Source organism: Amblyomma maculatum, chromosome 1 (genome assembly GCF_055883805.1).
Source record: "Amblyomma maculatum isolate TAMU_Amacu chromosome 1, ASM5588380v1, whole genome shotgun sequence".
In the NCBI taxonomy this organism is placed as follows: domain Eukaryota; kingdom Metazoa; phylum Arthropoda; class Arachnida; order Ixodida; family Ixodidae; genus Amblyomma; species Amblyomma maculatum.
Window position 1 is genome coordinate 130080014 of NC_139344.1, and position 13017 is coordinate 130093030.

Sequence of the window (13017 nt, forward strand, 5' to 3'; positions counted from 1 at the left end):
GCGGCATTCTAGTCAGCCCAAGCAGTCAGATTACATGCCTGGTGCATATTAGCTGTCTGCAAGTGTAAATATGTATATATCTTTTCGAAATTTTGAATAAATTGTGCCTAGTTTGTTTTTTCCCATTTTCTCAAAACTCAAATTTTGGACACTTGGCTGGTTTAGTTCGTCGATATCTCTGCATCTAGGACAGATAGAGATGTAATTCCTTTTTCTACATAAAGCTGAAGGTGCAGTGAATGCAATGATCGAAGCAGAATTCTTTATTCAAGCTTCAAAAATTTTTTATTTTGCCAAGTTAATTGAAGCATGATAGGCACGTCTTGAAGGACAACTTTCAAAGTGCAGCAAAATTGCTAATAAGGGTAAAATGGAAAAACTGCTTTGATCATTGCACTCTTTGGTCATTGTACTGTACCGCCATGCATTAAAAATGATGTTTTATAGAGGCGTTTTTTTTGCGCGGAAGTACTAATTAAATGAATAATTAATATTATTATCTCGGGAATTAACTGACATAGAGAAAAACAAGTTACATTTTTGAAATCAGCATAAAAATCTGAACAAGAGGGTATGATTTTATCAGGATTGGCTTTAAAATAATGAAAATAGCTCTAAGACCAGTGTCCCCCCTTAAGACGAACACTCGCAATTATCACGAACAAGTCCGGTGCGACCGTCAAAATATACATTAGGGCTATGGCGCTCCGTCGATCTCGGCTCGATCGGCTACAGCGAACGCCTTGGTGCCGCGGACCACTTTCCACATGCTGAGATCCGTCGATCCTGTGCTCTGCAAGCCGCGACAATCTGCATTCCCGACTCCCCCGCGGCATTTCGCCCTAGCATGATGGGCAGCGCAGACGCAGCAAGCGGTTTCCCGGTTCATCTCTCGTGGCATCTCGCCGGAGGAACAAGGAGCGGCCCAAACGCGGCAAGCGACTTCCCGGGTTATCTTCCGCGGCATAAGCGCCGAAACGAAAAAAAAAAAAAAAAAAAAAAAAAAAAAAAGCTAGCCAAGTCCGCACTGAACATCCTGAGCGACCACGCAACGTTTAACACGTTGCACGAAACCGCTCAGAGGGAACGACGACAGATCGTAAATTCGGCGATGGCAAAAATGGCGAAAGGCGAACAGAACGCACGAAGTACAAAGACAGCCAACAACGACAGCAAGCAAAGAGCCGTAGCAGACGACGTGGGGAGGTAGCCGGCGGAGACCGACGCATCAGCGGCCGCAGCAGCCAATAGTAGTCGCCCGATCCCCCGCGTTCTCGCGGAGCGCGCGCTTTGCCCAATCGCAGCCTTGAATTCCAGCGCGGGAAACTTAAAAGCCGCCACGAGGCTCCCAATCGGAAGCAAGCCACGCCTCGACCGCGCCGCCGTCGCTGCCGCCGAGGGTGGCAGAAGCGCAAGAATGCACAAACAAAACAAGACCAAGATGGCGGCGCTCAGTTCGGCGGGAGAGGAATGACGCGCGCACGGAGTTTGGGAATTTTCGGCGTTTGCTCACTGCTCCGCGGCTGCCGCCGCTTGTTAAATAATTAATTTCTAGTATTTCTACGGCGAGTTGGGCATTGATAATTACAGAAATGGTAGTTTATAAGACGTACTACTGGAATATATAATCTTTCAAAAATCGACTGTTTCGAGATTTTTCGGTTTTCAATGGTCGCATCCCCCCTTAAGCCAACTTTAGCTAATAAAAAAGCAGAGATCACACTTCACACAGCAGTGGTGTAGCAGAATATAAAGTGGTGAAAGAGCATTGTGCCTTCATATGGATACTCTTCGGCCATGTAATAGCTTTCATTCTGCTATCGGTTTTTACATGAGCTTCTGCGAATGCCTTCACCAAGATAGGCCGAGACGACCTTTTGCAATCACAAATGACCAATTACGGGCAGTATTAAGATCTGAATGCAATAATCCCAGTATAGTTTGGTGAACTCCACAAACAAGGAAGATTGACAGCTTTGAGAAAAAGCAAAAACCATACCCAATCTTTATGTTGCCATCAGCTCGGCGAACATCTGCAGTCCATACAGCAATTTTGTCAAGCTTGGCTCGGATCTGGACTACAGCCCCGCAAACATCATCACTGAACTCTTCGAAGCCCTCTCCTATGAGGCACAGCAACTGTTGAGAAAGAAGAAAGCCAGCACAACAGCTTTACCTACAGGGCAAGGTGTATGCTTTACTTGAATCTGCACAAACAAAGCACAACTTAATAAAAATATTAAGAGAAAGACCATTTCCATGTTAGTTCTCAACATTTTGCATGGCTACTGAAGCTTACTGAATCTTGGCCCATATCCCATGTTTTACTAAAATTAAAATGCTGACAACTCTATGAGTCCCTTATTTCCTTGTTACTGCAACTCAGTTCTAGAATAGGGCACCTAAACTCAGCATCTTCCTTATTTGTGCAACATATGACACAAGAGGTCCAGAATAGCAGTGAGACCATATCTGAATTGCGTTAGCCACTCATGGCTCCATTTCGGTTGAGAACCGATAGACTAAAAGGTCAACTCTTGCAAATATAATTTTACACAATTATTTGTGTCAGCAAAAAAAACGAACCAAATACATCTAATTGCTATGCCTAGCAAATGTTCAAATCCAGAAGCAATCTTGAAATCTGAGATATTTCAATTGCTGAATTTTAGTGAAGCAGGTACCTTGAGACAAATTAAAAGTTTTGCACACTATTAATTTCTTACGAATGTCACACACAATGAAACAGCAGACACAGGTTGGTGGTAAAACGGGCAGCCTACTCTTCAAGGCACGAAATACTACCACGGTGGCTGGAGCCTACCTGGCACACACTATTTTGCCAATTCTGTGTTAGTAATACCCCAAGCTAACCCAAAGATCCAAGGGGTTTCACGTTTTATACATGTGCATTGTGTTTCACGTTTTATACATGATTGTGTGCGCAGATTTTGTTGCATTGAATGTTGCACTGAAAGCAATTTTCAGACGCCTGTCCACTGCATTATTGCCTGTGTGCGGTAGAATCAGTGCCAAGTTATTTTCGTAGTTTCAAGGCGTTAAAAATTACTGCGCTACAATCGGGGGCACGTTAAAATCGTGCAAATACAGTGTACTTTGCAACAACTCCTGGCAAGGGAAGAAAGACTAGAGGAGGGCCGAAACCTGCCCTCTCTTCCTACGTAGCAGAATATAGTATCTGCCTGCAGTTACAATTCTTTTAAAACATAGCACGTCAGCGACATTCATCACCACCTTACTTCGTCAATATTATCGCTACCTATCACAATGAATGTCAAGGAGAAAAACTCGGCCAACCAATGAGATTCATGCAGCATATACGCAAGAGCATTCCTTTTCTACATCATGATACCGTAACATACAGAACAATCACGAAATATTGGGGGGGTGCTTGCTAGGTCCAGGTACGGAAATCCAGACCAAGCACCTGACGTATCAGGCCCCTTCTTGATTCAATGACTGAATATTAAATTCAAGATGGCGACCATCGGGATCAGGGCTCGGTACCGTGGTAAAACCGAATCGAAAGTGGCAAACAAAGGATTCGAACAGTTTTTAGAAACAAAACTTCTGCCAGGCATGGGACCTAATCATGCAGGTACTGTCTTGGTCATTTAGAAAAATTCAAAGTCTTCATGGACGGTTGGAAAAGCTATTCAGTCAGACAGCATGTGCGGACGTTCCATGTTAGGTGGCCGTCAGCCCATGGCTGACTGCGACCTGGACGGCCCACTCCACGGCTCTGGTCTGGACAACAAGGTCTGAGCTGGCCAACATGCTTCCCACTGCTCGAGAGAAGGATCACACATAATATCCACCGCCAGTGCAATGCTGCACTCCCAGAAGACATGGTTATAGTTCGTCAGCTCCTGGCACCATCTGCACTCCGGCTGAATCTCCTGCGAGTATATTTTGCTCAATATGTAGGGATAGAGGAAAGACCTAGTTTGCGATCTTCTCCAGACACATTCCTGTGCCTTGAACAAATGGTTGCCCGGGGACAGATAAATCCTCCTCCCAAGTACATAATGATTTGTGATGTGAAAGGACACCAGCCCAGCCAGTCTCTTGCGGGCCTGACATTTCCACCTCCCTAGCCCTTGTCCCGTGGTCTGATTAAGCACTTATGTGGCTGTAACAGATATTCTGCCCCTCACCAAATTTCAGATGGCTATTTTATAATCGTTTTTCAGACTCGGCGAGACTCTAGAAATGGACCGAATAATCGAGCAATCCAAAAAATCCGTGAACATAAAAAAAAAATGCTTCACTGCAAAATAATCTTTACAAATCACAAACTTCAGTGCTCCCCACATTTCGTTTATATGCTGATAATAGTTATAGCATAGTGCAATCCACTGTGATCAGCTTCGCCGCCTTGCGCGTGCAATCCAAGCAGGCCCGGCCACCAGTGCAAGCACACTGACTGGTGCCGATGCGGTAGGCGGAAAGCATGCAACTCGCTTAAGGCGGTCACCACATGCGCAGTGGTGCCCTACAGAAACGGATCATGCTAAGCTGTAACCACTATAGCCCTACAGTTAAAATATCTCTGCTAGTCATGCTTTCATCATGTCCATGCTACTTCACGACATACTGTGATGCAGCTGCAGGTCATGTTCATGCCGCTAACGAATGCACGTGCCGTGAGAAGCAATAGCCTTCAGTTTCTGTACCGCGAGATAGAACTCAGCCCCCCTCCGCCCTTTCCCGCTGGCAGTGGTGTCAGAGTGCGCTGCGGCGGACGGTGCTCACGCTCTATTTTTCTAACCGATTGCGGGCTCTAGGCTACCGCGATGAAAAGGCCGAACATTCCCTTACTGCCACTGCCTCCAATGGCAACTATGCAGAGAGTCAAGCTTGTCTGTCCGAATGACTCGCTTCACTCAAGTTTTCATGACCGCGCAAAACTGTTGTTTGCAACAACGATGTCCGCGTGCGTCTACTTTACGACGAAAAAAAAAAGCCTTCGGACAAAATCTCCACAGTATTGCTGGCGCCAAATTTGGTCCAAAAAAAAAAACTTTTGGACACCATAGGGTCGAAAATACCTCATGAAAATTTACACGTTCCTATGAGGCATGCGACGGTTTCTGAACGAAGTCCGAAATATTGCGCTATTGGAGTCCTAAAAGTCAGTTGGCTACTGTACGAGATATTGCTAATGCTATAGCTGCCTCCTCTGCAGTTTGAGGAGCGGGTTCTGACTGATCCAGAGGTGACCGAGTGTCCTCATCCGTCCATCTCTGCAACCGCAAACACGTTCTTGTTCTTATACCCTTATACCCTGCGACATCTACATAGACGGCCCCGTTGTACTTCCCACACTAGGCATGCAACGCTCTGGCTCTTGCCTTCCTGCTTGACGAGAAACGCCGCAGACGGGGGGGGGGGGGGCAAAGGGTGGGAAGAGCGGGTACAGTAGTGTGAGTGACCCCTACTGCGTGTTCGCCTTGCATTTCCGCTTTATTCATATCTCTCTGTGTCTCTTAAAGGCTTAGCAGCTTCGTGGTATGCACTTGGTGCTCAAAAGTAAAGCACCTTGTGAGCACCTACTTACCATTGCCTGCTTCAGTTTTAAAGAAAGGGAATCTGGAAATGTGGCTGACACTGAGGGGCCGGGGCATTTGTAGGGAACTCGGGCGGTACTACAAGCCGAGCTGTCTCAAGGCCCGTACTTCAATTTGAGCGAGCGCCGTCAACCCAAAGTATCACGGAGGTTTCAATATTTGAAGTTTTCTTTAGTATCAATTATATCGAGTATCTTAAAATACATGATACTTTAAAAATGTATTTTCGGTACCGAAACTCCGATACTTTCATTTTCAGCACACGATACCTAATACTGATACACAAAATGTATCTGAAGATAGTATCGACGATACATGTATCTTCGATGCTGCCCATGACTGGGAGTGAAGTGCCTCATTAGATTTCTGAGTCTTGCCACGTTGGCATTCGCTGCAGAAGACTTATCAGCAAGGCGCTCGTACACAGGAAATGCCTGAAACACATTTTGATGCAGATTGTACCTATGTTTGGGTGGAAGCTCATTTTTGGCTATGGCTACATTGTGTTTGCATCAAGATTCAGTGCCACTTGGGCAGAGGGTGTGGTTGTGGTGGGCATCATTTGATGTTACTTGGTGATATGTTGCGATGACTGCCCACTGCATCCTGTCAATATCTCATATTTGACTTGAGCGCCCATCCATAGTAGTTAGCTTTGAAATAAGGTTTCCAGTGAGCCGACCCTTGCCACCGATGCGCCCATCAGACTTTTTAGAGCGCAGCTCTTTGGCGCCCATTCCTGGGTTTCGTGTAGTCGTCAGTGTTGGCCGCGTCAGCCTCGTAACCAGCTCAGCCCCCTTTCATCCCCCCAGTTCGAGCCGGCGCTTCAGCAGCCTCAGCAACCGGAGCCTCACAGGAAGAGGGGAGGGGTACACTCAGCGGCCAATAATGGGGGGCAGCAACCGGAGAACACGAGGGAACACGAGGAAAGGAAGAGGGGGGGGGGGTCGCCGGAGGCAGCGCTAGCAGTGACTGACTAATGCCGCCACTAGCGCAACGTGACTGTGCAGACTTCGTGGAACACCGTCGCCGCCATGCAGAAAAAGGAGCAGGGGGTCCCCCTCTTCCTGCGTGGCGGTGAGAGTGCTTTCCGAAATGCTGGCTTGCTGTCAGCGGATCAGGTGCATGCATCCCCGTTCTCATTGGCTTCACTCGCTAGCGGCGTCAGCAGCATCAGTTAGTCGCTGCTACAGTCAAACCTCGATATAACGAACACGCATATAACGAATTATTGAATATAGCGAACTCTTCCGAAATATTTTTGTCAAACACATGTATTTTTAACTTCCCATAGCGAACGCGGTTCGGCATAAAACGGATATTACGAACCTTGCGACGCCAAGCACTACCTCACTTTAATAGCAGGAGGCAGGCTTCGTTGCACTACATGCGTGTTATGCGGCGCAGCAAACGTTCAACATTCCCTCGAAGGCACTGACAGCGCCACAGATGCCACGACAGCATTGGGAGTTGACAGCCGAAGAAATCTATAGCCTCCAAGATTACCCCCCGCGCCTGTTTGTGCGCACGGAGGTGACCTCGGAGGCCATAAGAAATCGTTTGCATCTCACAATCGCCGACAGAGCCGCTTCAGCAGCAGCGGCAGCGGCACGATCGAATGTTGTTTTTTGCCTTTTTTGCATGGAGGAAGGAAACAACTTGCTATTTTGGTCTTTGCGCCATTCGCGTTTTTTGGTTTTAGTGTTGGCAGCGGCGTGGCCGTCGTAGCGTTCGGCGGAGGCTGCGTCGGTCGCCGTATCGAGTGTGGTGCGCGGGTGTGCGTAGTGCTGTGATGGCGGTGAACGTGAAAAAAAGAGCAGAACCGACGTTAAAGACCAAGCTTAAGATAAAGCCAGTTTACAAGAGGGGATTGACACTCTTCTCATGAAGCTTCTTATGAAGCAGGACTTGAAGCTCGACTTGCTGGGAGCATTAAAGCGGCATGGGACAGCGTGAAAGGCAAAACGATTGCCAACTGCTTTCGGCACGCAGCTTTTGTTCCAGCAGAGGCCTGCGCATCGACTATGGGGACAAAGCAGAAGCAGAGCTCAATGAGGTGACATGCCCGCAACAATGACTGTAAAGGACTTTGTAGGCGGCGACGACATCGCGGCGACCACGGCTGTACTGACGGACGCCGAAATCGCTGTGGAAGTTTCTGAACATCCCGCAGACGAAGCTCAGGCTGACCGTGCAAACGATGAGAACATTCAGACTTAACAAGAAGCGCTTGCTGCACTGGATTTACTGCGCCGCCACTACAGTGCTATTGAGAGCAGTGGGTTTGCCCTTGTTGAGCGTTTGCAAACTGTGGAACAGGGCGTGATACGGAACGCGACCAACACAAAAAAGCAGACCGCGATAACGCAGTTCTTTGCGCGTAAATAAACGGACGTGACCCAAGAAGGCACCCTCCGAGTTGCTGTGCCTTTTATGAATTTTGCTGCTCTTGCATGGATTTTCTACGAAATTTTATATTACAAATTATGGATAGAACGTCTGATTGAATTTTGCTGCTCTTGCATGGGTTTTCTACGAAATTTTATATGTATTACGAATTATGGATAGAGCAAACTATTTTCAGATTTTTTAACTGTTCATTATAACGAGGTTTCACTGTATCTGTTCGTCGCACAACCTTCCTATGTGCCCCCGCGCTGCTTCCCGCAACCTTCAGGTAACTAATTGCTCTCATTTCTCCGACCACAAAGCTTCTTTCATGACAGCTAAGAACTGTATGGGGAGCGTTTCTTGATGGAATACGTGTAAAAAATTTAAAAAAGTTGTCTGTAATTGTACATATGTGTCTTGCTCAAAATTTTTGCTTCAATCTATCGAAAAGGTGAAACAGCTGATAAGCTGTGCTCAAATTTCGCATTAGGAAGTAACATAATCGTGGGCAATTTTTTTTAAACAAGGTTTCGAAGTGCTGTGCCCATTCGTTTCTGGACATGATTGACACAGTCCTTCTTATCAGCTGAAATGAACCCATACACTTGGACCTCTTGTACAACAACGTACGACCTGCTGTCACCATTGGACAGCATTGTGGTGTACCTCAGGCCATGACAAGAAAATGATCTTTGAAAAGAATGAGAGCTGCCTCAGCTCCCATTTGGCCTGCCTTGCTTGTTGCGTTTTTCTGGCACTCATGTTTTGCCTTCCACTGAGGGTACTCTTGGCTGTCAGGTCCTGGGGCATATTCAGAACCCACGCAAAAGTTAGACAAAACATAGTCTAGCACATATCCAGAAAAAAGGTCTATCACTGCGGCAACTCCAATGCGAGGATCCGTGTGCCAGGATCCAACAAAGCTTACTGCAACGTTCCCTGGATTCCCGAAGTTCACTGTTCATAAAGCACTCACTCTTTTGCCACACTCATCCAAGCTTTTCCTACAGGCTCATGTTGCCGTCGGGTTTAGTTTGTTTGAGGCAGTCCCGATAGGTTCTCTTATGAAGGCCTCTGTGCAACACTCCCAGATTTGCGAAAAGGTCATTTAGAGCTGTTTGTGCCAGTCCAGTGCTTTGAACAGCCCGCGCCTCAAGCAAATTTATTTCAAAAAGTTTGCAATTTGCCTCCAACTGCCCTGCGACCCGAGGCGTGCTCTATTGAACACCAATTTCACCGCAGTTGATGCATGTCATTCTCAACTTTGCAGCTAGTCCATACTAGCGATCGTCCTTCATGATCTTCACGGTACCGCGACACGTCCAGCACGCAGTATAATGCAGCAAACTGTTCACTGCATTGAGGTCAAGAATCATGAACATCGTTGACAAATCCCCCAGCGCACTAGGTGAGAACTTCCGTTTTTCGCGTGGTCGCCGAAACGGATGCCAGCTCAGCCATTGTCTCCGCCGCTCACTGCATCAGGAGTTCGCAATAAGAAGTGTGCGTCCACTTTTGAGCGTTCCGGGTGAAAGCTGAAGCTAGCCAAAACCGTCGCTTCGGGGACTGTCGAGGCGGCCGCCGCACTCGCTGAACCGCATTCAGGCGTTCGCGGTGGGTCCAAGGCCGCCACACTTGCCAAACCATGTTACGCTGTTGCTGTACACTCCGGCGTTCGTGGAGGGTCGGTGGTTGCCGACAGAGGCACTTAGTAACCCTTTGCGGCACATTTCCGCTTTTTTTTGCCAAATTTATGCACGGTGTGGAACTTTCGAGGCATCGCGCCAATCTATGACTTCACAAGATGGCGCTGCCCGTGTATCGGCATGAAATGGGCAGATACAACCCTGGACCAATGAAGTTGCTCTACAGTGCTTCCCTTTTTTTCTTTGTATTTTGTTTGCCGAGTAGTCTGGAATGGCAAGGTTTGGCAGAAAAGCAAGCCGAAAGGATGCTCCTTCGAATAAGACCAAGATGGCCACAATACGCCGTGGAGTTTTGAAATCTCAGACGCTATGAAACGGGTGATTTTGCGCATTGCTCGTGCACGATCCTAGTCATTTGAGTCATGTTATAGCCAATATTAATGCTAAAACATGCCTTTGGGGGCTGAATTTTCAGTTATAGATGCAGGGAAGCATGAGGAATCCAAAAATAATGAAATTGAAAAATGTTTTTCGCGACTTTTCTTCAAGACTCGGCTTCCCCTTTAAGGGGGGACACGGCCCTTTGGCACCGAAAATCGGATTTTCAATTTTTTCATTTTCGTATTCCTCGCACCATTCCGCATCTGCACGCAAATTTTCATCCTTATACCCCGCGTATTTATGAAGTTATAGCGATTAAAAAATGCAGTACCACACCCACTGCCCTTTAAATTGTGGACAAACGACACCCAATTTCGATCGCCCGGCGCATGAGAACTACAGTTGAATCCCGCTATAACGAAATTCACGGTGCACGAAAAAAAATTCGTTCTCGCGGAACTTCGTTATCGCAAAAATTTGACGTGAAACGCAGAAAGAATTGCCCAAGCAGCAGCAAAGGCGTTTAATGCCAAAAATCTGTAAGCTTGGTTTGCTTACGCTTCACGGCGAGCAACGCCGTCACGCGATTTTCGCACTCGGTCAGCAAACCCATTGCAACATCGTCGTCTCGGACAGCAACGAAATTCCTGATGACATCAAAAGCGTCCATCACCTGTACGGCGGTTGCCGCAGCCGGCGCTTCCTGTACGTCGTCGTCTTCTTCATCGGAAGAGTCCTTATTCCGGGCAGCTTTTATGATCTGCTCATCACTCACATCTTCGTGAACAACAACACAAGCGTCAGCGCCGATGTATTCGACGAGCTCGAGATTAGGCGGCACGGTTCCTATTTCTCCCAGCGTTTTCCAGGCGGCCGCGATCCCCGGAGCCGGTGACGCCTCTTCGTCGTCGTCTGTAACGCCTGGTGTTAGGCCAGCAGAGTGTACGGGTCGACCTTCGGCAAATCCGGCGTGCCTGAAACAGTTCACAATTACTGAGCGCCCCAGTGTGCTCCAGGCAGCAGACATAATCTGCAGTGCCACGTACAAGTCCACCTTCGTGTCTCGGCCGGTTTCAGTGTTAAAAAGCAGCCGCTGAATTAACCTCCCGCGGTAAGCGCGCTTCAGGCTAAGAATCACGCCCTGATCGAGAGGCTGTAAGACAGACGTGCAATTGGGAGGGAAAAACCTCAGCTCCGTGTTAGTGAGCTTGACTTCGTCGGAGTGATGCGCTGAACAATTGTCCAAAAGCAAGCAAACTTTACGGCCCTGCCGCTTCATGTCGCGGTCGAATGCCATCATCCACTCGGTGAAAATAGCGCGGGTCATCCATGACTTGTTGTTCGCCTTGTACTGCACAGGTAGGCTACGAGTTCCCTTAAAACAGCGCGGCTTGGCACTTTTGCCTATGACTAACGGCGGACGCTTGTCCGAGCCATCCATGTTTGTGCAAAGCAGCACTTTGATGCGTTTTTTGCTGTGTTTGCCGCCGTGACAGCGCTGCCCCTTGAAGTCGAGCGTCCTAGCCGGCAACATCTCGTAGAATAGCCCGGTCTCGTCGGCGTTGTAAATGTCTGCAGGCGCGAAGTTGCTTAAAATTCCGGCCATGTTACTCGCCTTCCAAGCAGCTGCTCCGTCCACGTCTGCTGACATTGACTCGCCGCACAACACTTTTCCAACGATGTTATGGCGGGCCTTGAAACGGTTTAGCCAGCCAATGCTGGCTTTAAAATCATCAATGCCAAGTAGGCATGCATAGTTCAAGGCTTTCTGCTGGACGATGCTTCCGGACAGGGGGACGTTGCTGGCTCGTGCTTCCACAAACCACGCATGCACTGCTTTGTCCAACTCTTCATGGAGGGGCCGCGTCACCTTTTTGTGCTTCGAGGATGTGCCTGAAGCAAGTGCCATTCTCACGCTGTCCTTATTGCCTAGAATCGTTGACAGCGAACTTGCAGGAATTCCGAAGTCTTCAGCAATTGCCGCTTTCTTCCTTCCGCTTTCTGCTTGGGCGATTATTTGAGCTTTTTGCTCAAGGGAAAGAGTTTTGCGTTTTTTCACTTGCGTTGCCATCGTGTCCTGCGGATGAAAACTCGTCGTTGTCGAAGAGAAAGGCAGCGAGTGAACAACGCGACCACGACACAAAGCCAAAATGGCGGAACTGCAATCACGTGATTTCATGCTTAATGTGGCTTTGGATTTGACTTGGACTTCTCGCCAATAAAACTAGTTTCGGTTTCGATTTTGAACGCGAAAATTTCGTTGAAGCGGAAACGCTATGCAAAAATGGTTCGTTGTGCAGAGAAATTTAGGCCATTAATTCTTATAGGATACTCGCGGGGAATAAAAAATTATTCGTTGTTGCGGAAATTTCGTTGTGGCGGTATTCATTGTGGCGGGATTCAACTGTACGCGCTCCACCGCGGCGATTTTGGTCTGGTTCGAAAGTGCGCGCTTTCGGCTTATTTTTTCTTTCGGAAAGCAACCCTGTGTGCTCCGCCTTCCCCCCCCCCCAAAAAAAACAAAAAGATAGCATGCAGCGCGCGCTACTATTGGCCGGTTAAGGCACGTGATCAAAATGGCGTCGTTTGGTTGGTTCCGGCAAGCTAGCCCTGAAATGCGGACTCCCAGCGACGCCATTTTGTCTTTCTGCCGACCACGCTAGTGCAACGCGAGAGTCATGCCAGGTGCGAAGGAGTACCACTCTTTGCACAAGTTCGGGCGAAAGCAACCAAAGAAAAGCGTTAAGAATGCGACATCGTTGCATACTGTGCAAGAAGCAAGTGCCAGTGCTGCGGGATTGTGTGACAATCACGTTGCAGGCGGCGACGCTTCTCCGATTCCGCTGGACAACGGCGCCGTTCTTCGCGCCGACTGCAGTCGTGTACAAATTGACACCGCGCCTGTCACTAACAGTGACATAATTCAAGTGAGTGCCCGTGAGCAGGCTACGCTTGATAGACTGGTATCGACGCCGGCGACGGCACGAAAGACCGCGCTGTTCGCCGAT

General features: G+C 48.1%; 1 protein-coding gene across 1 annotated transcript in view; it reads right to left on the reverse strand.

The window, feature by feature from the left end:
• Nucleotides 1–13017, reverse strand: part of LOC146203911 (eukaryotic translation initiation factor 4E-1A-like) — a 52929-nt gene that overhangs the window by 24602 nt on the left and 15310 nt on the right. Inside the window, exon 4 of the mRNA XM_084588985.1 lies at nucleotides 2000–2139. Within this exon, the coding sequence (XP_084445111.1) occupies nucleotides 2000–2139 (140 nt within the window). The remainder of the gene's footprint in view (nucleotides 1–1999; nucleotides 2140–13017) is intronic.